Genomic DNA, 27,500 nt, shown 5'->3' with positions numbered 1-27,500 from the left:
CTGGGGGCGTCGTTGACCAGGGCTAGCTTTCCGAAGTCATCACCCTCGTGCAGCGTGCACACGATACCCTGCAAGGAACCAATCAGCGTTCGTATTGCTGCTGCACGTGTGTATAACAATAATAATAATAATAATGCTGGTGATGAAGATGATGATGATAACGATGATGATGATAATCATGATGCTGATGCTGATAGCAGATACAAGCCTGAACGAAAATGATCCAACTTGTCATGCGTAGCCTTTCTGCTTCATCGACTGAGCGCTTTATCATTATCATCTTTTTCTTTTCCTTTCTTTTTACTGGCGCTCTCTCCCTTCTCTTTATCTACCACTCCACCCCCACCCCCCTCCACCCCAAAATAAACACTTAATAAAATACGCACACCGGCACAATCACGTGTATGCACGCAACACAGAAACAAGCGAAGACACTCGCTGACACGAGAGAGAGAGAGAGAGGGAGAGAGAGAGAGAGATGCAGACATAGAAACATATAGATAAATAAGACAGAGATAGTCACACACACACACACACACACACACACACACACACACACACAGAGGCAAACAGACAGACAGGCAGACAGACAGACAACTGAAAGCAGCACCACACAGACAGACAGACAGTTACGTATCTGAACGCGAAAACCTGTCAAAACATGTTTACCCAGCCCAAGGACAACAAATACCACACGCCCTGATACATTACATAAGCGACCCGGCTGTCATCACTTGACAACAACTTACACACAGTGACAGACTCCAACTCTTCCTCACTGAAGAACCCTCAACAACTAGACTGCGGAACACGACAGGCTACATGAAAAAAGCCATTGTCAACGTTTCCGATAAGACTTCAAAGCTATGATAGATAACATCGAATGAACCGTGCCAAATACGTTGTCGCAGCGAGGTGGAATTGTCATCCAGTTAACTTATTCCACACAGAATGTTTTACATTTACCTTAGTATCGTATTCAGCACCGAAGCAAAACGATGAACATTAGCATATTTTATTATAAAACGTGACTGTCATCCAGCATATAAAATATACCAAATCATCCAGCATATATAATGTTCCTATTATCCAGCATACGAAGTGTAATGTATATTCAGCATGTAAAATATTCCTCTCATCCAGCACATAAAATGTAAATATCCCCCTGCACATAAAATGTACAATATTAACATAACACTATAATCCTGAAGTACTGAAGCAGGAAAACGGTTGATACAGGCTTGATTACAGTTGACACTCTTGAAACCACTCGGTTGAATATGTTTCTCAATAACAGTGTTCATCTATTAAAATATATACGAAAGCAAATACAACAAGAAAACTACAGAAATAAATGACAATATGTATCGTTTACCTATTTCTACATGGGTACAATTTTCCATTCTTTACAGGAAGTCCAACCTAACATCATGCTTAATCAACGAACTAAAGTATAATAACATTAAAAATGAAAGGCGCGTTTTATCTATATAAAATTAAAAAAAAAAACACAAAAAAGAGGAACAGAAATTCCAGTCTACATGCCATGTAAAAAAAAAAAAGGGGGGGGGGGGGGGTGGGTGGGTGAGGGGGCGGGGGGGCGGGGGGGGGGGGGTTAGAGGGGACTGTTGTTTCTCTGATGACTCATGACCCGCATCTCCCCAATCATGGGAGTGAGGGGAGGGGGGGATGCGGGCGGGAAGGTGTGGGGGGGGGGATGAGAAGGTGGGAGAGGGTTCGGGAAGTTGACGGTGTGAGATTGGGGTGTGGGAAGCGTAAAGGGGAGGAAGGGACCCCCCCCCCCCCCCCGCCCCTCTCCATAATAACCCTCACTGTACAGCTCGGCATTCCATGCTTTCGTCCAATCATCCGTGCAGCCGACTGACATTAACCGAAAGGTCATCGGCTCGGATGTGTACACATGAGTTCAGGATAATATAACACGGTCATGAACGAGGCATCATTAGGTGAGACAGAGAGAGAGAGAGAGAGAGAGAGAGGAAAACAAAGCGGACGAACATTTACTGCCGCAAGTGGAATGCCCATACATTCCCTTGTGTGCCAATGATAAGCCACACAAATGATTAAAAAAAAAAAAAAAAAAAACACAGCTGAAAGCGGAAAAGTAGAATACCCGAGTCATAGTTATCGTCCTTTTCCAACAATAACCTTCAGCGAGGCGCTGGGGAAAAGAGTACAATTCAAAACAATTCAAAGCTACCACCGTTTAATATGAACAGTGTTTTCCTGCAGCGTTGGTATGTCAAACAGGGAATTGAAACCTTTCGTTGTAAAATGTCAAATTTTATAATCTTTCATCTATGAACTTTCCTGTCCTTTCCGTGACATTCACCATAAACGCCGCATATTAGACTGTGACGTTCAGCGCTTCATTGCCGAATCGTGACAAAATATTTATATCTACACGCTGCCCATTTGTTGTTGCCAAAACGTAGATAATATTGCACGTATGCGTGCGCATGTGCGCGCTTGTGCGCCTGCGTGTGTGCGAAGTACACTCCCACGTGTGTACATTTACACAGCACATATTGTATTCTTTTCTTTAAAAGCCTTTGACTCCAATGTGAAATTTTAACCCTCTCCATACGAACGACGAAAGAGACGACGTTATCAGCGTTTCTCCCCAATTACCACCATCAAAATATTACAAGCGGAAGGCTCTTACACTGAAGAGGTGAATGTTGACAAAGAATACCACAATTCTGACGACGGAAGCTAAAGGTTGGATCATTGAGACACCCACTGGACATCTGAGGGGTCTGTGTAGAGGAGAAGAGAGGACTGGCCGTACTGAGTGAGTTAAAGTCATAATCATACACCATGACAATACAGATAGAGGAAACAACGAACAGTAATCACTGTAACCAGTGAGAAGGTTCTTTCAACACTTGCAGCAGTCCAGACTGCAGTTTTGACCAACTATCCTTTATTCATCAACGATCGGCATGTGTGGGTGGGAACGGGAAAGTGAGGGGTAAGGAATAAAGGACTGCAATGTACAGATTCTGAACACTGGATCCTACAAAGAATCCTCTTTCAGGTTGAAAAAGGCTTACAAACCGTGTCTTTTCTTCCTTTCTCGATAGTGCGGACTTTCAGTGTAGTGTAATAGAAAGGACATCAATACACCACGAAGCATTTTGCACAAACACACATGCACACGGACACACACATCTCCTCCCCAGTCCCACCCACACAAAACGTGCTGGGAACAATGACACAGACTCATGTAATATTGCAAAACAACAGTTTCTGCAGGGTGAACAACTCACCTTTCCATAAATGACCACGTTGACAGACCCCTTCAGAATGATGTACCATGACTTGCCCTCGTCTCCTTGATTGAATACTGTAACACACACACACACACACACACACACACACACACACACACAGAGTTCCATTCATATTTCTTTCTTTTTTTCTCTCCTCATCTGATATCACGTATCGCGAAAAGACGTTTAGCTAAAAGAACGACCACACAGACACACTCATTCACGTGCACACACACATATTCACTCTCTCTCTCTCTGAAACACACACACACACACACACACACACACACACACACACACACACTCTCTCTCTCTCTCTCAATCTCTTTCTCTGTGTAACACACACACACACACACACACACACACACTCACTCACTCACACACACACATACACACACACACACACATACACACACACACACTCACACACACACACACACTCACCCCACCTCCACCCACTTCTTCCTCACCAACCACCACCCATTTACACTCCCCACCCCACCACACCACCACACCCCCGACACTCCCCAAACCATACTCATACTCACACACAGTCCCGGCCTTGGCGTGGGACTCGAACACGAGCACGGAGGCCAGCTCCCGCTTGACCATGTAGGAGAGGTGCGACAGGGCCTTGATGTGCAGCAGCTCCTCGTAGATGATCTCGATCTCCTCGCCCGTGCGCTCGGCGGCCCTGATGACAGGCAGAAGGCGCTGGAAGGGGGTGCCTTGGCAAGGGAGACCGAACTCGTCCAGGGCGAACAGCCTGAGGGGCCGAGGGGCGGCGGCCCCTATAGGGGGTTTGTTGGGGAACGTGGCGGATCGCAACCACTTGAGGAGGAGCTCGCACAGACACATCTTCGTGGGTGTGGAGGGGTGGAGGTGGGTGGGGAAGGGGTATTGGGGAGGGGGAGGGGTAGTGTGTTTGTTGTGTGTGTGTGTGTGTGTGTGTGTGTGTGTGTGTGTGTGTGTGTGTGTGTGTGTGTGTGTGTGTGTGTTCAAAGACTTCGTTCTCTATGCTTATCCTTCATGGGCAATTTCTATTTCGTCGGCGTGTGCGTATGTCTCTCTTTCATTGACCATTATCGTTCCATGACAGCATGATGAAAAGTTAGCGTTATATGAGGTAAGTAGGTCAACTGTCTCGTGGGGGTGTGGTGGGGGAGTGTGTGTGTGGTGGTGGGGGGGGGGGGGTAGGGGGGTATCAAGGTTAATAGGGTGTTTTCAAACACTTCGTTCTATATGCTTATCCTTCATAGGCCATCTGTTTCTTCGGCGTGGGCGTGTGACACTTCTTTCTGTATGTCTCTCTTTCGTGGACAGTCTGTTTCCGAAGCATTTGAAATTTCTTTCGGTTGGTCGGTCTGTATTCAAGTGGAAATCTGCTGGTAACAGTTTTTTTCCTTCCCTTAATGAAATGAGGAAACCGAAGATGAAATTCCCCCACGTCTGTTTTTCCTGCCTATTTTAGTCTTGGCTAAATCACTTGTACGGATTTCTCCCTCTGTAGTTCCATGGAATGGAACAGGGGACGCACTTGTTTGTTCTTCTGTCTGCCTGTTGTTGGTTTTGTTTTTTCTTCCCTGTCTGTCTGTATTCCATGCTAAGTTCACATGCCCATGTTGTAAGGGCTACATTCATGTTGGTTTAATATAGGAATATGATATTTAGTGAAACTGCGGGCGGCCTATCTCATGTTTGCAGTGTCACTCTTTTGAGAGAAAATAGTAATCAGCCACTCACAATGGATCGAGAATCCCAAACATGAGAAGTCTATGTTTGTAAGTTCACAAACTGTCTCAGTCAACTCCCCAGGGCAAGGCAATTCCTCTCGTCTGCATGAAAATTCGCTCGCTACTTAAAAAAGGATGGCGAGAAACTACACGGATACTGTTTTATTTCCCAGTGACAATATTATCCTTTTGGCAAAGGAGACTATGGACAGTAAAAAAAAAAAATAAATAACGGCATTGTACAGGAAAATGAATGCGCAGACAGACAGATAGATAAACAGATAAATAGATAGATAGATAGAGAGAGAGAGAGAGAGAGAGAGAGAGAGAGAGAGAGAGAGAGAGAGAGAGAAACGGTATCTAAGCTGATGTGTCGCTTTAAACTGAACACTCCATTTATGTCAACGAAGAAATAGAATTATCCGAACACAACCTCACACACACACGCACGTCAGAGGAAGCAGTTGAACGAAGCCGCTACTTGTTCCACCACATCACAGACGTTTTCTTTAAACTCATCCACAAATACGCTTATAAATCCACACAATGTTCAAGTACACATACAAACACGTCACGCACTGGTCTATCACACACAATATAAAGACAAAGCAGATGGAGAGGTAGAGCAGTTATTCCCATACACAGCAGACTAACGAACACAAGTGCTGCGTTATGAGAGGCAGGAAAAAGCGAAACGTTAGCACGGTTGCCGCGTCCACAGCTGCCCCGAGCAGGGGATTAGTCAGTCGCCATTACAAATGATCATGTTCCCAGTTCTCGTCGCCTCTTCGGTGCACCCGGGTCACTACAGTCGTTCGAACCCACCCATCATTATTTTCTACCCCGGTAGAAACATTCGAAAGAAAGTAAAGGAAAATCATCGATGGTCAATCTAAGGAATCCTCTTTTTCGAAGTACGTCCTCTTTTTCGCATTAAAAGTCTCTTTGCAGGACATCTCAGAATCATGCCAATGTTTCAGCTTATCGCACTGTGGGTAATCTCAGGATTTCCTCGCAGGGTCATGCATGACATCAAAAACTTACTTTGTGCAATAAATTTCGGAACCCATTAAAACTACCATAAATTATTGAATCACTGGTATATATTTTTATGAGACATACCTAAACGGATCATTTAATAAACCCATGATCATTTTAGAACATTCAAACAATCACTCCAGTGAATCGTCCTGGCGAACATATTAAATACTAATTAGCGTGGAACATTTGTCGGTTATCTTAAACGGGTAGTTTTCGGAAAATTACTGAAACACCCGTCCCCCCTCCTTTCCATGAGAGAGGAGGAAGAGGTTCAGATATATGATAAAATCACCCATATCACGGGATCATTTTGAGCTTGTAAGAATTTATCCGACAATTTAAAGGGTTATTTTGAGATTTACGGAATCATCCCCTCGGAACCCTGAATTTATTTTGGTGTGATATAGAGTAACCCCAGATCATTCCGGGAATAATATATCCGAATTTATAGTTATGTCCCAAATCTCGATCAGGGAATTTGATTTTGCTGCATTGCTATGCGTTTTTGTAAAATCCGAAAGTAACTGGTATTCATAAAGAGAAACTTCTGAACCGATCCCAGCATAATGATGATTTTAGTCACGCATTTGGATTTCCTACTGGGGGCTAAAATTTAGGGGAAGCGGACAAATCTATTCTCTAACACCGGTTAAACAGTAACAGGTGTTCAGAAAAAAAACAGGTTTTTTTTCTTCTTTATATAACAAAAGTATCCGGGAGTACTTTTGATTAATTTCACACACTCACAAACACAGAGTACGATGGAAAAAAGAACGAAGAGAGAGAGAGAGAGAGAGAGAGGGAGAGGAGGGGACAGAGAGAGAGAGAGAGAGAGAAGGAGCGAGAGAGATGGAGAGGGAGAGAGAGAGAGAAGGGAGGTGGTGGGAGTGGGGTGGACAGGCCGACAATGAGACAGAAAACAACAACAAAAACAAAACAAAGAAAACGGGAGGGCAAGAAAGAATAAACACTGCGAACAAGACAAACAACACGTGTAAAATCACAATACGTCAATGGACGTTAAACTGAAAATCACACAAACAACAAACAACAAAATCACAGGTTTCGGAATGAGCGGCGTGGGAGTAACGCCACTGAAACGGTGCAGATGATGGATCAGCAGAAAGGGAGAAAAAAAAATCACGGGTTTCACAACACCACTCTCTTGCTACAGCGGTAAGAGACAAAGTAAAGAATGAACAACCAAACGAACCGACGATTTCAAGAAAAGAGATAAAACAAACATGAAAGCGCTCACCCAAGGAAAACAAGACAGAAAGTGTTTAAAGACACAACCCCCAGCCCCCTTAAAAAAAGGAAGAAAATTGACGGTTTCTCGAGGATTATTCCTTCAAGCAAAGAAAATAAAGAAATAAAAAAAACGAGACATAAAAAAGCTCAAGACACTCCCAGAAAAAAAAGACATTTACCCAAGGATCACCATCATTCGCGCAAGAAAAGAGAAGAAAAGAGAAGAGAAGAGACAAAACAGAGAAAAGTGTTTAAAGACTCCACCCCGACCTTCCCCGGGAAAATTGAAAACAAGTCTAGAAATCCCCCTAAAAAACGAACAAACAAACAAACAAAAAAATCCAACAAAAAAGAACAACAACAACAACAAACAAACAAAAACCTGACGGTTTCACCAGGATCATCATCATTCGTTCAGGGAAAGAAAATAAAAAGAGAGAAAACATTAGAGAAAAGAGTTTAAAGTTTACCCCCCGGGGGTAAAATAGACAGAAAAGTAGTTCAGAAATCCCACAACTGATGGTTTCCCAAGGATCATACTCATTCGTTCAAGAAAAGAAAATAAAAGAGAGAAAACATAGAGAAAAGTGTTTGAAGACCTCATCTGAACCCCCAGCTCCAACCTGATGGTTTCGCCAGGATCATCCTCATTCGTTCAAGAAAAGAAAATGAAAGTGAGGAAACAGAGACGTGATAAAAGCTCACCTCAACCCTACCCCAGTAAAAACAAAAAACAAAAACAAAAGACAAACAAGTGTTTAAAGACCCCCCTCCCCAAAGAAAACAAACAAACAAAAGACAGAAAAGTGTTTAAAGACCCCCCTCCCCAAAGAAAACAAACAAACAAAAGACAGAAAAGTGTTTAAAGACCCCCCTCCCCAAAGAAAACAAACAAACAAAAGACAGAAAAGTGTTTAAAGACACCCCTCCCCAAAGAAAACAGACAAACAAACAAAAGACAGAAAAGTGTTTAAAGACCCCCCTCCCCAAAGAAAACAGACAAACAAACAAAAGACAGACAAGTGTTTAAAGACCCCCCTCCCCAAAGAAAACAAACAAAAGACAGACAAGTGTTTAAAGACCCCCTCCCCAAAGAAAACAAACAGACAAAACAAAAGAAAGGAAAAGTGTTTAAAGACCCCCTCCCCAAAGAAAACAAACAAAAAGAAAGAAAAGTGTTTAAAGACCCCCTCCCCAAAGAAAAGAAACAAAAGACAGACAAGTGTTTAAAGACCCCCTCCCCAAAGAAAAGAAACAAAAGACAGACAAGTGTTTAAAGACCCCCTCCCCAAAGAAAAGAAACAAAAGACAGACAAGTGTTTAAAGACCCCCTCCCCAAAGAAAAGAAACAAAAGACAGACAAGTGTTTAAAGACCCCCCTCCCCAAAGAAAACAAACAAAAGACAGAAAAGTGTTTAAAGACCCCCCTCCCCAAAGAAAACAAACAAACAAACAAAAGACAGAAAAGTGTTTAAAGACCCCCCTCCCCAAAGAAAACAAACAAAAGACAGACAAGTGTTTAAAGACCCCCCTCCCCAAAGAAAACAAACAAACAAACAAAAGACAGAAAAGTGTTTAAAGACCCCCCTCCCCAAAGAAAACAAACAAAAGACAGAAAAGTGTTTAAAGACCCCCCTCCCCAAAGAAAACAAGCAAACAAACAAAAGACAGACAAGTGTTTAAAGACCCCCCTCCCCAAAGAAAAGAAACAAACAAGACAAAAGACAGAAAAGTGTTTAAAGACCCCCTCCCCAAAGAAAACAAACAAAAGGCAGAAAAGTGTTTAAAGACCCCCTCCCCAAAGAAAACAAACAAACAAAACAAACAAGACAGAAAAGTGTTTAAAGACCCCCTCCCCAAAGAAAACAAACAAAAGACAGAAAAGTGTTTAAAGACCCCCCTCCCCAAAGAAAACAAACAAACAAGACAAAAGACAGAAAAGTGTTTAAAGACCCCCTCCCCAAAGAAAACAAACAAACAAGACAAACAAGACAGAAAAGTGTTTAAAGACCACCCTCCCCAAAGAAAACAAACAAAAACAAAAGACAGAAAAGTGTTTAAAGACACTCCTCCCCAAAGAAAACAAACAAACAAACAAAAGACAGAAAAGTGTTTAAAGACCCCCCTCCCCAAAGAAAACAAACAAACAAAAGACAGAAAAGTGTTTAAAGACCCCCCTCCCCAAAGAAAACAAACAAACAAACAAAAGACAGAAAAGTGTTTAAAGACCCCCTCCCCAAAGAAAACAAACAAACAAACAAAAAGACAGAAAAGTGTTTAAAGACCCCCCTCACCAAAGAAAACATACAAACAAGACAAAACCACCAAACAACAACTGACGGTTTCCGGAGGATCATCCTCATCATGGCATCAGGGCCGATCTGGGCCAGGGTCCGCAGGCTGTCCTGTAGCTCCTCCTCGCACTCCCGCTTGTCCCCCGCCGAGGGCGTCACCCCCACCCCCTGGTCGTCCTCCGTGAACCGGTAGAACAGGTACTTGTCCTTGAACTGGTGCTCGTGGCACACTGCACGTCACACACGTTCCGTTTTAATTTAATTTCATTCATTCATTCATTCTTGTAAAACCGGTAGAGCAGGTGACTGTCCTTGTACTGGTGCTCACACACGTTCCGTTTTTTATATCATTCATTCATTCATTCATTTATTCATGTGAACCAGTAGAGCAGGTACTTGGCACTGAACTGGTGCTCACACACGTACAATCATCATTAAGGAGTGGAACAGGTATTTGTCATCTTTTACTTGGTGCTCTTAACACAGCACATGAGACACATTAGGTTTTTACTTATTCAACACAAATCATTATCATAACCATCATATTACTGACAGAGTGCACGGCAGACACGTTTTACAACGTTGGAGAGTTGGGGAAAGGTGATCATTTGTGGTCTGTCCCTCCAGTTCCCGTCGATGTTGTTTTTGTTGGTGTTGTGTTCGTCTTCAGTTTAACGTCTTTCCACTTGAAGTGATATTAGTGACATTGGTGTTGTGTGTGAGTGCGCGCGTGCATGTGTATGTGTGTGCGTGTGTGTGTGTATGTGTGTGTTTGTGTGTGTGTGTGTGTGTGTGTGTGTTTGTGTGCGCGCGTATGTGTGTATGTGTGTTTGCTCGTAGTCAGTCTTGCTAACATTCATCCACGAATGACTATTTTCTATCACTCGTTTTTTTTAAACAGTGAATGAACAAACAAACAAAAAAGAGAAAAGAAACCTTGTGCATTCTGTGCATATATTTGGTACACCTTTCGAACACAAAGAGGCAAAGGAATTGATCGCAAAGATATCCCCATGCGCAGATTGAACTTCCGGTCCCGGATCAGTTGCACGTGCAGAAATGCATGACAGCATATGGAATATTTATTAGCGGCGCAGTCACATACACACACACACACACACACACACAAACGCGCGCGAACACACACACACACACACACACACACACACACTGCATTGATGTAAACCAATGGATCCTCAATATCCCACACACTCTATGGTGACAAGCAAATGGAAGCTATTGATTTCATTGGCAGGTGACTAATATGCATATCCTGGCGGATACATGGCTCATATACTGTGTTTTTTTTCTGCCCCACAAATGTATGTTTGTGTTCATTCGAGTGTAAATAAGTTCATGTGCGTCACACGCACACACACGCACACGCGCGCACACACACACACACACTGTGATTCGAACTCAAAATATTCGATATAACGTCGCTCCATTGGTTAAGAACCGTTGAATTTGTTTAATTACGAGTCCCGTTTATTTTACTTTCTATTGTTTTCTTCTTCTTCTTTATGCTGCCCCACAGTTAGTCCCTTTTCAGTTATGTTGCTCTCACACCTCTCAATCAGTATCACACCACCACCACTACTCACATCACCTCACCAACCACCGAACAACATCCCAAGACCCTCTGACCCTCGCACCCATCCTTCAGAAGAACCACACCTCACCCCCCCCCCGCCCCCATCCACCCCCCATCACTACCCACATTACTCCCCCAACCACCAAACAACACTTCAAGACCCTCCGACTCTTGCACTCATCCTTCAGAAGAACCACACATAAACACCCCCCCCCCCCCTCGCCATCCATCTCCCATCACTACCCACATCACCTCCCCTAACCACCAAACAACCCCTCCCTCGCCCCCCCCCCCACCCGACCCTCGCACCCATCCTTCAGAACCACACCTCACCCCTCACCCTCATCACTACCCACATCACCCCCCCCCCCCAACCACCAAACAACCCCCCTCGCCCCCCCCCCACCCGACCCTCGCACCCATCCTTCAGAAGAACCACACCTCACCCCCCCCTCCACCTCCCCCAACCACCGAACAACCCCCCCCCCCTCCCTCCCCGCACACCCGACCCTCGCACATCTTTCAGAAGAACCCCCCCCCCCCACTCCCCCCGACCACCATCCCATCACTACCCACATCACCTCCCCTAACCACCAAACAACCCCCCCCCCGACCCACACGCACACACCCGACCCTCGCACCCATCCTTCAGAAGAACCACACCTCACCCCCACCCCCCTCACCCCCACCACAAAATACAACACCCCAAGACCCTGTCCCCACCCACTCTCGCACCAACACTGACGCACACAACACAACACAAACAGCAGACTCCCTCCATCAGCCTCCACCGCCCCCCCCCCCCCGCCCCCCCCCCCTCCTCCCACCAGCTCACCGTGCACAAGCACGCCTTCCTCCAGCAGCACCTGCCACATGCCCACGGCCTGCTGGCGGGTGTGCATCAGGGTGTTCTGGGTCAGCAGCCAGTCCGTCATCTCCGAGCCCACCATGCAGCGCCGGTAGGTGCGCAGGTGGAACTTCCGGTCCCGGATCATGTGCGGGGCACTCGTCATCAGCACCGTGCGGAGCACGTGGCCGGCACGCGCCACTTTCTGGGAGGGGGTCTGTGGGTGGAACAGAGGAGGTTTGGAAAATTGGAATTTTGGAAATGGTTTTGTTCATGTAAAAAGGTCATGGGCCCCCCAAATGAAGGGATGTGTGTGTGTGTGTGTGTGTGTGTGTGTGTGTGTGTGTGTGTGTGTGTGTGTGTGTGTGTGTGTGTGTGTGACAAATGGACATTTGCAAAATACAAATATTGATGATGTCAATATCTAAGTAGAAGAAAGCACATTTTACTATAAAAGCACTGTATTTTTGATTTCAAATGCTCGACACAAAAACATTCTGAACTTTTGAACATTTTTATTTGTTGATGTCAACAGCGAGATCAGGCGGTGGTGGAGAAAGAAAGAAAGAGAGAGAGAGAGAGAGAGAGAGAGAGAGAGAGTTTTCGGTTGTTGGTTGGTTGATGATGGCGATGATGACACACAAACACACGCACACACATCAACATCATACACAGTCGAACACACCAGAAAACACACACACACACACACACACACACACACACACACACTACACGCTCACACAAAATCAACCAATCAATCTATTAACCAATCATAAAGCCGGATAATATTCCACTCGGGATCAGCAAACCAGAATGAAAACAGCTGTAATCCCAAGACGTCACAACAAACCCACCACCCTCTCCACCCCCCTGTGCCCCCCCCCCCCCCTTCTCTTTCTCCTCCATTCTCCAGCAACGTTTTTCCCCCCAGAGGGAATGATAACCGTGACATGTTGCTCTCAGATTTCGCTTAACACCTGAATCTGTCTGAACAGTCTGGAGTCAACAGCTGACGGAGGAAACGCGAGCACGACAAAGCAAAACAACCTGATCGGTTTAAGTACAGAGCTTACGAGCTCAGGTAAAAATAATATGAAAAAATGCCGTGGATATTGAATGCTTTTGATCAAGTCAACGACAGAGCCTGCACTGGTGTAAAAGACAACAACAACAACAACAACAACACCACCAACAAAAAACAAACAAAACCCCCAACAAGTACACACACAATGCAAACATGGGAAGACAAAATCAAAGACCGCCGTCACCAGTTTATAAATCCACATTCATTCATTCCGTCTCCTCCATCTTCTAATGTTATGAGTATTTCCTGGGTTGGACGACGATGTTGCTCTCACTGAAGATATGAATCTGTCTTAACAGGACTGGTTCGCATAAGCGATGTTTGACGAAGCATTACACTTGCTTATCGTTGAGAATGTTCACAAGTCAAAGGTAACTCTAGTCTTGGGAACTGCAAACCGCTTTAGCAACCAACCAAGTGCTGGTTGGGATGAATAGCGGACAAAGAGATCCGATGAAAACCACGCTGTGATGACAAAGTCGGGATCCGATTGTTTGAAACGAAAGCTTACCTGGAAAAAAGTGAGTGTGTTCTGACAAAAAAACAAAAACAAAAAAAACACGAAAACATATCAGACGTCCTAAGAGCTTTTCAAGTTGGCTACGTAGTTTGCAGTGCTACAGAAAAGCTCAAGTATTCACACGTACGTTCATAAACAGCCTAAAACTTAATAATAAGACACACACACACACACACACACACACACACACACACACACACAATGACGGAGACTCAATCAATCAATCTGTTACTGAAACCCCAGACACTGGTCCACTCAGGATCAAGGACCAGAATGAAAAGACTGGCTGGTGAAATCCCAGACCACCAGTTAATAAACCCCACCATCCTCCTCGCCTCCCTCCTTTCCCCTCCTCCTTCAACCACCACCAACTCCCCGAGGAGAACAGCTGTATTGCTGACTGGGGCTTTGATGAATTCCGCGCTTCGACAATAAAGCAGGAATGTGATCAGTTTGAGCGAAAGCTTTCTGGACTACCGTGGAGGAGCTGTGAAAAAAATCGCTGTCATGACAGCAGATAAGATATCTTGAGTGGTAGAGTTTGTAGCGCAGAGAGAAACACACACACACACACACACACGCACACACACAGTGTCAATATATCCACACACATACACACAGAGAGAGTCAATCTATTAACATTCCACAAAACCAGACACTGTGGTCCACTTTGAATCAACAACCAGAACAATGACACAGGACTGGTGAAATCCAACACCGTTGGCTAAATAAACCCACGTTCATCCTATGGCCACTGCCCCCACATCCCCCCTCACACCACTCAATTCCCATTCCCCCCACCCAATCTATTTTTCCTCCATCACCTAGCAACACTTTGACCAATGAGAACAACTGTCTTGCTGTCAGCTGTCACACCAGTCAAGTTCTGTCTGATCATCAGTTTGAGATCAAAAGCTGACATGGACTGATGAAATTTGCGCTTCAGAACAAGGTAGAAACCTGCCCCCAGGACAACGTTAAAATTGTGGAGAGAAAAAAAAATTCTGTCAGCACTTTCACAGGCAAGACATGTTTTTAGCGCTATTTTTGTTGGCAACAAAGATTGAAGTGTCACAACAAACACAAACACACACACACACACACACACACACACGGAAAAATGTATAAATACATTCAACCAAATCTATCAACCTTTTGCAATGGCACACAATCATCCACCCAAGATGTACAGAACGACAACACGGGTAGGTGAAATCCCAGACCACCAGTCACAAACCCACTGAACAACAACCATTCCCTCCCCACTCTTTTTCCCCTCCATCAGCCAGCACCACCCCCATTCCATTCCCCTTTCCTCCAGGCAACGACCGCTGTGACACCAGCAGCTTTTTTTCTCTAGACATCAGTCTGTCAGATCAGTTTGGGGAAAAAGAGCTGACAGGGTCTCTGATGGAATCCAGTTTTGGTTTCATCGTGGCTTCAAAGCGCGCGAGCTGACCCACATGCGCTATAATAAAGAAAAGAATAAAGAATATGCGAAACTACTGTTTTTTTGAGTTTTTTCTTTTTGTGTGTGCACAATTATGTGTATGTGCTACTTCATTTTTTGTCTGTCAAATCCTTCCCGCCTTTTTTGCATGATGATTTGCTTGATACAGTTGTTACTTCAAGCTTTATTGTTCATGTAAAATCGAATAAGACAGAAAGGAAAAGAAAGAATGCGGTCCACAGCACGCCCGAGCTGACGTTCGCCTTGACCGACAAAACCCGACATGAATCATATCCGCAGTGTGCAGGATGCTCATGCGTCTACTTTCCGCGCCTCTGACGAGCTGTCATTTCTTTCGCCACAGGAAGGAAGGCATTTTTGTTTAATGTCCCGTCACACATATCGGTGATTGAAGACATTTTGTAAAAGTATTTATGAATACATCTGAGTATTATCGGTTAGAAGGGGTGGGAGATGTGGATGAATGGAGGGTTGGGGGAAACTGGGCAAATGAGGGTAAAAATGTGGGTGAAATTTGGAAACAAAACAAAACAAACAAACAAACCAAAAAAAAACCCTCTAAATACAATTACAGGAAATTACTTAAAGGACTTCGTAAAAGAGAAGTCGTTAAACTGACAAGCGAAACAACTGATAATGAATGCAAAAAGTCAAAAACATCAACGTTCTCAGTCACTTGTGAAGACACACTTTCGTGTACAAAAGGCTTCATCAAGCTACAGTGAAAAATTATATGCTCAATTGTCAGGTTATTAAAACATATACACTTGACATTAGAACAATACTTGGTCCGTAATGAATTTGATAATAGTCTGAGAGCTAAGCTCAGAATTGGTCTGCGAATCGGACCAAAGTCTGAGAGAGTCAACTGACGAGGTTTTAGACTTGAATTCAAGCACCTATAAAAGTCTCTTTCTAGTATATTGCTTATTTCCTTGTATGACAATGGGCAATATACTTTTATACTATCTATATGATTTTTTGCTCCCCTTTTTGCTGCTCTATCTGCTTGGTCGTTATAACGGAATCCAGTGTGGGATGGTATCCAACAAAAATCAATATTTGTACCCTTCACAAATAGGGAGTGCAATAAATACCTAATTTCAAAAAATAAATCTTCTCTTTGATTATTCTCAAAAAGGAGCAAACCTTTTAAGACAGATTGAGAATCAACACAAAATAGGATATTACTTATTATGATTGGTATATCAACAAGATGATTTAAAGCCATAAGGATGGCCACCAATTCAGCTGTAAAAATTGAATGTCCCTTACCTAAATAATATGATTTTTCTGTTTTTAGGTCAGGAATGACAAAAGCAGATCCTGCACTGCTATCATCCAGGACCGAGCCATCAGTGTAAACTTTTAAATGATAATCAAAATTTTCTTCTAATTCAATTCTGACAGATGCTGCTATTATATGTGGAGATTCTCCTTTTGTTGTGTCAGAAGCACATATGTTTGCGTTTGCTTTTGTTAACTCCCAGGGAGGTTCAGGTGGCACCAGAACACGAGGTGCCATATCATGCAAATCAATGTCTGAAGAATTTAAAATATCTGACACATATGTGCGAATGGTTTGTAGATTTGAATTATTTTGTGCATTTTTTGGAAAATCAATATCAGACCTAATATTTAATTCCTCAAAATCATCCACTGCTGTACATCTCACAATATATTTAGCAGAACTTAATTTTCTGATTTCATCTAGTGGTAGAATACCCGCAAGCTTATAGGCTTCTGAGGTCTTAGTATGCACAGGTACCCCTAAAGCCAGTTTCACAGCTTTACTGTCAATTATTCGCAGCTTCTTTAGGAACGTCGGCGGGGCAGAAAAGAAAATTTCTTGACCGTAGGTCAATCTTGATCTTACGAGAGATGTCGCTAAATGTAAAAGAATTTTGGAGTCTTGTCCCCAAGGAGAGTGACTTACAATTTTTAAGAAATTTAAACTTTTAACTGCTTTAGTCACCATTGAATCAATGTGTTTCTTCCAGTTTAGTTTTGAAGTAAATAGGATCCCAAGAAATTTGATTTCCGACTTGAAAAATATTTCACGTCCTCCTAAAAAAAAAACGTGGTAGTTTGCTGGGATTATAACCATTATTAAAGAGGATCAAATGTGTTTTTTCTACAGAAAACTCAAAACCATTAGATTGCATATAGCTACTCAGTCTATCGAGTTCACCCTGAAAATATTTCTGTACATAATTTATGTAATGTAGGCTTGTCCTTTTCCTCAAGGATGTCTGAATCCATATAGCAATATCATCAGCATATTGAGCCAGCTTGGTAGATGATGAAAAACACAGGACGCTTTCAACGCGGTTCATTGCTCAGGAGGTGAAGTGCAACTACTGCACTGTTTCAAATAGTTTGGGATTGTTGGTGACGTTTCTAGCATTATACACCTGTCGTGTGGCGCTGGTAAGTGACGTTCACTCCGTTTCAGATTGTTGTTGATTGTGAGTGACGTCGCCAGCATTGGAAATGTGTCGTGTGGCGCTGGTAAGTGACGTTTAAATTTTTTTTCTAGATTGTTGTTGATTGTGAGTGACGTCGCCAGTATTGTAATCTGTCGTGTGGCGCTGGTAAGTGACGTTCAAATCTTTTTTTTCTCCCCAGATTGTTATTGAGTCGCCAGCATTTTAAAACTGTCACGCACGTAGTGCTGCTGGCAAGGTGACGTTCAACCCTAGTGTTTCAGATTGTTATTGATTGTGAGTGACTTCGCCAGCTTTGTAAAAATATCGTGTGGTGCTGTTAACAAATTGACGTTCAAATATTCTTTTTTCAGATTGCTGTTGATTGTGAGTGACGTCGCCAGCATTTTAAAACTGTCGTGTGGTGCTGCTAACAAAGTGACGTTCAACTCTATTGTTTCAGCTTGTTGTTGACTGTCTCTGACGTTGCCAACATGGCCACCCATCTGAAGTGAGTTTATCGTTGTGTGTGGCTGATGTTGCTATTTTTGTCACCATGCTGAACGTAGCCGAGATGGACGAATGGACGAGACTACTAAAGTGATTTTGATGTTCGTCGGCCGGTATAACGCCGACCCGTTTGAAAGATAAGAAAAATGAAACGAGAGAGGATGACACACACACACACACAGATACACAAAGAGATATCCTATACCTCATGAACTGTTACAGACAGTCGAACCATCGACCACAGTTATGCAACACCGTGATAACGATTTGTACTGAAACAGGTCGAACAGAATGTTGTCCATAACTCAATTCGTTTCCTTGAAATAGAAAAAAATGTGTTAAAATCACGACCGGGAAATGTAAAACTAATTCTACTCAGTGGTGATCCCGAATAGCCTCTTCTTCTTCTTCGTTCGTGGGCTGCCCCATGTTCACTCGTATGTACACGAATGGGCTTTTACGTGTATGACCGTTTTTACCCCGTCATGTAGGCAGCCATACTCAGTTTTCGGGGGTGACCCCGAATAGCAATCATCCTGAAAATAAAACACTGTTCGTTGCACAAATGTTTTTCCCCCACAATTTGCATGTTTCGGAGCGTTTCTGAACATCTTACGCATGCCATGCACGTTCACACGTGTATCATTGATTTAATTTGAATGATGGCTGGCTGGAGTTTTTGTAGTTATTGTTGTTGTAACTGTTTTATTCATACTCATCTTATTTCTCTCCTGCTTTCATTCTCACCTTTTTTTTTTTACTCCCTCTCTCTTTGTCCGCGTCAAAGCTTGTTAGCATGAACAAGTGATTTTTCATTCCACCATGTTGTTTTTCTTGCTTTCTCGTCCTTCAAAATTGAGCCACTGCACAGTTTTCATATGCCGTGTAGTCGGCTCTAAGTTTTGCTTTACGTTGTGGCGTGTTGACGTTTTTGCAGTGATTGAAAGGCAGATACACAGAAAAAAGAAAGAAAAGAAGAAAAAAAAGAGAGGAAAAAATGTCTGTCTGTCTGACCAACAGTTCAGTTTACGAAGAAACGTCGGCTATCGATTCAGTGACAATATTCATTAATCATACTGGGGCAATGAAATAACCTGACTTAAGTTCAGGACGCAACTTTTGTTGTGGATCTAATTCATCAATCTTTTTAATTTTTTTAATTTTTTTTAATTTTTATTATGAAGTACATGACTGGGTGCAAGTGTGGGTCTCTTGGACAGAGAGAGAGAGAGAGAGAGAGAGAGAGAGAGAGAGAGAGATGATTTATTCATATAGGCCAAGGCCCCTAATGAAGGGGTATATGAACAGACAACAATAAAAAAAAAAAAAAAACAACAAAGAAAAACAAAAAATATTTCGATTTTTTTCACGTAATACAGCATACATAAAAAAACTCGATATAACATAAGTTCAAATGAAAAACTAGCCTAGCAACAAAACAGTGTTTTCATGACGTAATAGTTTCTCGGACTTTGAAAGCTTTATATAAATGCAAAGCAAGGTTTCTAACAATTTCACAGGATGTTGAGGACATTAACAAGTTCAATTTAAACATATTTGGTTGTCTATAATGAGAGAGAGAGAGAGAGAGAGAGAGAGAGAGAGAGAGAAAGGGTGTTGGAAAAACAACAACAACAGACACATTAAGAGAGGGAAGAAAGAGAGAGAGACTGAACTGGCCTATTTCGCAACGCACATGTGCTGTATGTGCGTGCATGCGCGCGCGCGTGTTTGTGTGTGTGTGTGTGTGCGCGCGCGCACGCGTGTGTGTGTGTGTGTGTGTGCGCGCGTACGTGTGTGGTGAAGGGTTCATGTGTGTGTGTATGTGTGTGTGTGTCTGCGCGCGCCCGTGAGTGAGTGCGTGCGCGCGCGCGCGCGCGCGCGCGCGTGTGTGTGTGTCGTGCATCCGTGCAAGCGACAACAAGCATACGCGCAACATCCCCCCCCTCCCCAACCACACAGACCGCCCCGGTGCTCCATCAATCTTGGAGGCCACCCAATCAATCTCAGACCTAGACAGCAGTCACCGAGGATCAATGACCAGAACATCGCCACAGAGGTCACCCCCAGTCTCCTGCCTTCAGCCAGCGCAGCAGTAGCCTCCCCTTGTCACTCGCACTCTGCCAGCGCAGCGCCCCCTGCCCGCCCGCCCCCGCCCCCCTCCCTCCCCAGTGACAGAGGCCAGTCATAACATCGTCGGTCGCAAGGGAGATTACTACAACAAGGACGGTGGGTGGGAAAGTAATAGTCCTCACTGTCCTCACATGGAAACGCTTTTATACCTAGTTGGTGCCTCCTTTCTTCACCCCCCCACCCCCACCCCCCCGTTCCCCCCGACCTTTTTTACATTTTAAATTTTTTTTCGTTTTTTCTTTTTTTTTCCCCCCTCACTCTCGCCTTCATATCCCTTTTTAATCTTTCTAAAAGTACTTGCCCTTATGTCTAGTTATACTGCAGTTATATGCTTTTTGTTTTTGTTTTTTCTATTGGATTGGAGTTTGGGGTCGAAGAGTCAGTTCGTCATTTAGTCCTTTTCTGTATTCGTATCCACGTCTATGTATGTATGTATGTATGTATGTATGTATGTATGTATGTATGTATGTGTGTTTGTGTTTGTGTGTGTGTGTGTGTGTGTGTGTGTGTGTGTGTGTGTGTGTGTGTGCGCGTGTGTGTGTGCGAGTGTATCTTTGTGTGTGCATTCGTGCGTGGGTGTGAAAGGAGAGATCTCTCTCACTGATCTTAATCTAGATCCTTCTCTTCTGCCAAGCAGAAGTATCGTCGTAATAAGAAGGATAAACCACTTCCTACATTATCTCTCTCTGTGTTTCTGTCTGTCTGCCTGTCTGCCTGCCTGTCTGCCAGTCTGTCTGTCTGTCTGTCTCTGTCTCTCAGTCTCCGCCTATTCAAAGACATCATTCATCCAAGTCCACTCACACAGTTTAAAACACTTTGCCACTCTCTCTGTCTCCCTCACACACACACACACACACACACACACACACACACATTTCCTGGCCAGAGGACACATAAACACGCTTGTCATCTGTATGTGTGAACACGATCTTTATCGTTTGCCGATCACCTGATTGCTAGTGAAGGCTGCTGCTTGCTGGTGATTGAATCTCGACGAGGAAACCCACACCCTTCCATTTACGACAGTATCTCTCTCTCTCTCTCTCTCTCTCTGCCTGCCTGTTTATTTGTCTGTCTCTCCCCTTCTCTCTCTATCTATATCTCCCCTCCTTTAGCCTAACAGCTAATCACACTATTTGTGAAAGAGTACATACCCATTGTACAATCAAACATTTACAAAATGTATTAGATACTGGTTAAAACCCACCAGGATGGATGAAAAGCGTATCCCTAACATATCCTACAAAATGCTCTATGTCCTTCGCTGCAAGGGCAGAAAGAACTGGGTAACGAATGTATGTTATACGTTGTATAGATATGGTTCTGGTTTCGTTTGGAAAAATGAAGCTGTGGAAGATGTAAAAGCCTTTGTATCTATCTTTAAACAGAGTTTGATTGATTGCCATTTGCAAGACTTAGATTCCACACTTTTGTCAAAAGAAAGATTTCAGTTATATTCCTCGTTTGGATAAATGCATGACGTTCCAAAATATCTAAATACAGTCAGAAACCCTGTTTTAAGGAAACATTTAACAAGAATAAGACTTGGTGTGACCCAGCTGAAACCACATCATTTAAGATACTCAAAGACTAGAGAAAACGTTAATTGTCCATTTTGTCCTGGAACTGAAGAATCTGAATTACATCTTATCTTGGTGTGTGCCCAGTACAAACCTATACGTGAATTGTGCAGTCTAGAAAAATACTATGTCCGTCCAAACGCGTTCAATTTAACGTTGCTCCTTTCCCATTCAAGATTAGTTTACAACTCGCTTTATTTTTGTCTAAAGCGTTTGCTCTCAGAAAGCAATTGACGCAAAATGTTTGAACACACATAATTATTTTTGACATTTTTCTCTGTCCACATGCACCTGTGTGTGTGTGTGTGTGTGTGTGTGTGTGTGTGTGTGCGTGTGCGTGTGCATGTGTGTTTGGCGTGATAGTTGTTTAAAAGTATATTGTTGCGATTGCCAATTTGAAATCATGTATAAGAAAAATGATATGATGTAGATATCCATGCGGTGTGTGTGTGTGCGTGTGCGCGCGCGCGCGCGCGCGCGCGCGCGTGTGTGTGTGTGTGTGTGTGTGTGTGTGTGTGTGTGTGTGTGTGTGTGTGTGTGTGTGTGTGTGTGTGTGTGTGTGTGTGTGTGTGTGTGTGCGTAGGCGCGCGTGCACGCGTTCCAATGTATGTTGCTGATTCTAATAATGTGAATGAATTGATCTGTACGTTCCATGAATTGCTCAACCCCTCTTTTGGGTTCAAGCAAACATGCACGCTTCACGACGATGACTTGTGTTTCATACTGTCTGTACAACTGTCCTCCCTACCTCCAACTCCCCGATCTCCACCCCCTTGACACGGGCAAAATGGCCTAGTCATTCGAGTATCCCCCCTCCTTTCGTCTTCTCGTCTTTAATCTCTCTCTCTCTCTCTCTCTCTCGACAAACACACACACACACGTCTAAAAACACTTATAGTGAATAGACGTTAAACTGAAGATAAAACACACACACACACACACACACACACACACACACACACACACACACATATATATATATATATACATGTTTCCTGTAATATTTCTTTTGTTTGTTTACCTTCTTTTTTCTTCCTGTATTATTGTTATCACTGATTCTATTTTTTCTTTGTTTCGAGGGCTGCATAATTAAAAGAAGCATGTATGCTTAACTTCTATTAATTACCTTTAGAATATACAGATCATTCATTCATTCGCTCTCTCTTGCCACACCCTTCCCTTTACAACAATCTCTCTCTCTCTCTCTCTCTCTCTCCCCACCCACAAAACTCGAAGTTCCAACTTCAAACACCTTAAAGGCATGCAAAACAATTCCTGTTACAGTTTAACGTTTTGTTTTTGCAATTTCGCCCGCTTAACCTAATTGTACTGTGTGGCTTTTGCGAAACTGCAAAACGTATTTGCATTTCCAATGATCGCCTCAACGTGATGCGTAACACGGGCGTCAGTCCCTCTCTCATTGAAAGACGGCAGTAACAGACACTGGTCACACTTGGGAGTTGTAGTTCGACACGTCAGTACACCACAGGGGTGAAGGCAGCATGACTGATTTGGTATTCCGCCCCCATCATCCCCTGGGTCCACGCTCTCTCTCAGTCTCTCGACTCCCCCACCTCCCTCCCGCCCAATCAGTAAAAGGTTGTACAGACAATGAATTGCGCACTGTATAAACGTGATATTTTTGAAAAGATACTACCCTTTGACAAACTCTCCCTATCTCTCCCTTTCTCCCTCCCCCCCTCTCTCTCTATCATTATCATCACCATCATCAGAAACACTATATCGATGAACAAATACTTGTACAAACGCACACGCATACTAGCTAATGTTATCCCATATTTTGGTTCTCAATATTCCTGTTTTACTTGTTTAATAAATAAACGAATAGTTAGATATATCAATCAATCAATCCATCCATCAATCAATCACGAATCAGTCGATTAGTACTAATTTAGACACCATCAACCAATCACCCAATTAACCAATAGGGAAAAAGACAATCACTAAGACCCGGACCAATCACTCAAGTGTCATCGATCAGGCCGAGTGCTACCCTGTGAGGGGGCACCAACCCCCGAATTACGATGGAGTGTGCCATCTAACTGCTTGGCCGTCAGTTCGTGCTTAGCTTGACTGGTGACCAATCACTTACTTCAAGTTATCTTAACCCTCCGTCACAAACTCCACCCCAACCCTCCCTCATCATCACCCCTCCCGTCTCCTCTCCCCTTCCCTAAATTCCTCGTCCCCACACCACCCTTTTCCTCTCCCTCCCAAGGGACAGACGTCAGCTTTTCGTTCCTCTGGCACCGCCTGACAGTTTGGAGAAGAAGCTCAAGTGACGATGATGAAACACATTGACTCTCCGTCTCCCTCACTGTGAATGCTTATAATTCTGGCGTATGGGTTTGAACTTGGCCCTCAAAGCAGACGACACTTTGAAGGCTAGACGGCAAGAAGGCAGCATGATCGGTAAGGTAATCATCATAAGTAAGGACAAGAATAACTATTATCTCGTTAAAAGAAATTACACCAAGTGCGGTAAAAAAAAAGTAGATAATTACTAAACACTAAAACACAAAGACGTGAATTAAAACATGGTGCAGATATTACTTATAAACCAGACCCCAAAACGTTCAGAAATCATTCTGCACGCCCCGTCTTCCACATGGAAGTAATAAGACCAAAGTAACTGAACAAACATCCGAACAAAACAAAAAGAATATCAATTACAGTTGTAAAAAAAGGAATGCACCACCAAGGTTCCTTCTAGAAAACACTTTGAACTTTAAAACTGTAAGACTTTTATTTACCCCCAAACAATAGTTTTCAGCTGCCAACTTCGAGACATCTATTCATTCCAAAGCAATCACATTCAGCTGTCAACAAGAAGACTTTTATTCGTCCCCAAACAATCACATTCAGCTGTCAACTAGAAGACTTTTATTCATCCCCAAACAATCACATTCAGCTGTCAACAAGAAGACTTTTATTCGTCCCCAAACAATCACATTCAGCTGTCAACAAGAAGACTTTTATTCATCCCCAAACAATCACATTCAGCTGTCAACTAGAAGACTTTTATTCATCCCCAAACAATCACATTCAGCTGTCAAAAAAAGAAGACTTTTATTCATCCCCAAACAATCACATTCAGCTGTCAACTAGAAGACTTTTATTCATCCCCAAACAATCACATTCAGCTGTCAACAAGAAGACTTTTATTCATCCCCAAACAATCACATTCAGCTGTCAACTAGAAGACTTTTATTCGTCCCCAAACAATCACATTCAGCTGTCAACTAGAAGACTTTTATTCATCCCCAAACAATCACATTCAGCTGTCAAAAAAAAGAAGACTTTTATTCATCCCCAAACAATCACATTCAGCTGTCAACTAGAAGACTTTTATTCGTCCCCAAACAATCACATTCAGCTGTCAACAAGAAGACTTTTATTCATCCCCAAACAATCACATTCAGCTGTCAACAAGAAGACTTTTATTCGTCCCCAAACAATCACATTCAGCTGTCAACAACAAGACTTTTATTCATCCCCAACCAATCACATTCAGCTGTCAACAAGAAGACTTTAATCAATCCCAACAACGCACATCAATTTGTCCTTTAAGTTTTGCTGAAGCCCCTAAACACCGGCCACTTACAGACATCAATCGTCATTGTTGACTTCTTCGGCCTTCCGCCTGAATATGCACACTGCCATGCTTGTTCTTTTGTATAAATCAGTGTGACTGCTTTCGCGTCCAGTCTTCTCTTTCTCTTTTCCTTTTTTCTCATACATTTATTAGCAAGGAGGGAAGCGATATTGTTGTATCTCAAACACCCCTTATGATCACACACACATGCACATATAAATACACAGAGAAGCTGCCAATTATTTTTCAATGATAGACACGCCTTTCGATTGGATGAACATTGTTTTTACTGTTCAACAATCGGCTGATTGTCAAGGCTGGTTATGGGTGACCGAATCTTAACATAAAATATGTAAGCACTCCATCTCCCTCCCAAACAAATGCTCTATCACCCTCGCTAACCCCCCCCCCCCTCTCTCTCTAAAAGTGTCGGAACCAGATACTGGTTACACTGGGTCACAGTCCCAATAATTATAGCCGTGCGCGATCGACTGGATTAAATACAATAATGTCAAATGTCAAATCTTGGATCAATGTCCGACACATCAGCAGATCACAGGAGTGAATCAAGACCGGCTGATAGATTCGGTATCCCGCACTCTCTCGCTCTCAATCAACCCCATGTATACAAGCACACGATACGTCGGCACACTCACACATCAACATCCTCCCTTTACAGATCAGACACAATGAATGGCAGGTTCAGAGAGAGTGACAGCAAGGAAGTGTGGGAGTCTGTCATGACCCAGAGATCTCCCCCACGTTTACACACAGAAATGTCAGGAGGCTTGGACGGAGACACAGGAACACACCCATCAACTTAACTGTACGAACATGTTATCTACAGTCCATTTGACGGCTAAATGGGAACGCTGGTTCTGTGCAAGCAGAAGAGAAAAACAGTGATACATCTTGCCTGACAAACTCCAAATTACCAACTCCACCTCTCTTTCGCGAGCACGCGAATACACACACACACACACACACACACATCGGGCACATCAGGATGGAGAATCGGTGGTGTGTTAAAGGGAAGAAGGGAGGAAAAGCGATTCGTATGCACTGAAATTGGGTGCACAGTCACCCTTTCACCGACTGTCAGAAATGGGTTCCCAGAGGGTAGCGGGATAATTTCCCTTCTCCGCCATAAGTTTTGGTTAGGCCCGGGCAATCGGACGGGCTGGCATGTCTCGCCATGTTGTGTGAACATCATCTCCAATGTTCAGTTGAATAAACTAGTTCTGGTCTGTTGACATAAAATAAGTGAGCGCCCCTCTCCCTCTTCCCCAAGACAAACGCCTTCTCTCTCTCTCTCTGGGTCTTCACAACACTCTTTCTCTCTCTCTCTATGTCTCTGTTTCTCTCTCTCAAACATATGCCAGAACAGGACACTGGCTGGGTCAACGTCCGACACACCAGCAGGTCAGAAGGAGTGAACCAGCCGGACTGATTGATTCGGCGTCCCACCACCACACCTGACTCTCTCTCTCCCCACTCCACCCCTATACAAACACATCAGTTATCCGCCCACATACACCCATTCTCTCCTCTTCCACTATAGATCAAACAGAACTGATAGCATGTTTACAGAGAGAAAGAGAGAGAGAGAGAGAGAGAGAGAGACACACACACACACACACACACACACACACACACAGAGGACAAGTAAGCGAAATTGAGCTGTTTTGATGATTTTTGTTTTGCAGACAAAGGACTCCCCCATGTTCACACACTGCGTACTTCACCATAAGGACAGTGGGCCCTAAAACATATCATGAAAAGGATGAGCACGATGTGCGCTGGCTGTTGACGCATGGAAAATCGGAAGACCACTGAACCGCTTCAAGGACTGCCCGGAAACTTCCCTTGGGGCCAGCAGCATCCCATCCCCCGTGTGGGAATCCTCTGCCACATATGGCAGTGCCTGACAACTGGTCGTCTACGAGGGGGGAGGATTAGCGTTTGAGGAGAGGCGTCTTCAGGACCAACCCAAAGCGTCCATACCGAACAGAGAGGAGACGACACCCAACATCTGCTTAGCTCACTCAGTACGGCCAGTCCTCTCTTCTCCTCTACACAGACCCCTCGGATGTCCAGTGGGTGT

General features: G+C 43.6%; 1 protein-coding gene across 7 annotated transcripts in view; it reads right to left on the bottom strand.

Annotated features, from left to right (window-relative positions):
* Positions 1-27,500, bottom strand: part of LOC143302174 (rap guanine nucleotide exchange factor 4-like) — a 213,202-nt gene that overhangs the window by 36,177 nt on the left and 149,525 nt on the right. For all 7 annotated transcript variants that reach the window (XM_076616725.1, XM_076616750.1, XM_076616717.1 and 4 more), the window contains 5 exons: positions 12,045-12,273; positions 9,662-9,845; positions 3,845-3,990; positions 3,294-3,370; positions 1-68 (listed from right to left, as the gene is read on the bottom strand). In XM_076616725.1, coding sequence (XP_076472840.1) covers positions 1-68; positions 3,294-3,370; positions 3,845-3,990; positions 9,662-9,845; positions 12,045-12,273 — 704 coding nt within the window. The remainder of the gene's footprint in view (positions 69-3,293; positions 3,371-3,844; positions 3,991-9,661; positions 9,846-12,044; positions 12,274-27,500) is intronic.

The sequence above is a fragment of the Babylonia areolata genome, chromosome 2 (assembly GCF_041734735.1).
Source record: "Babylonia areolata isolate BAREFJ2019XMU chromosome 2, ASM4173473v1, whole genome shotgun sequence".
Lineage (NCBI taxonomy): Eukaryota > Metazoa > Mollusca > Gastropoda > Neogastropoda > Buccinidae > Babylonia > Babylonia areolata.
The sequence above is the reverse complement of the archived record's forward strand: the minus strand, read 5'-3'. Positions and strand labels throughout refer to the sequence as shown.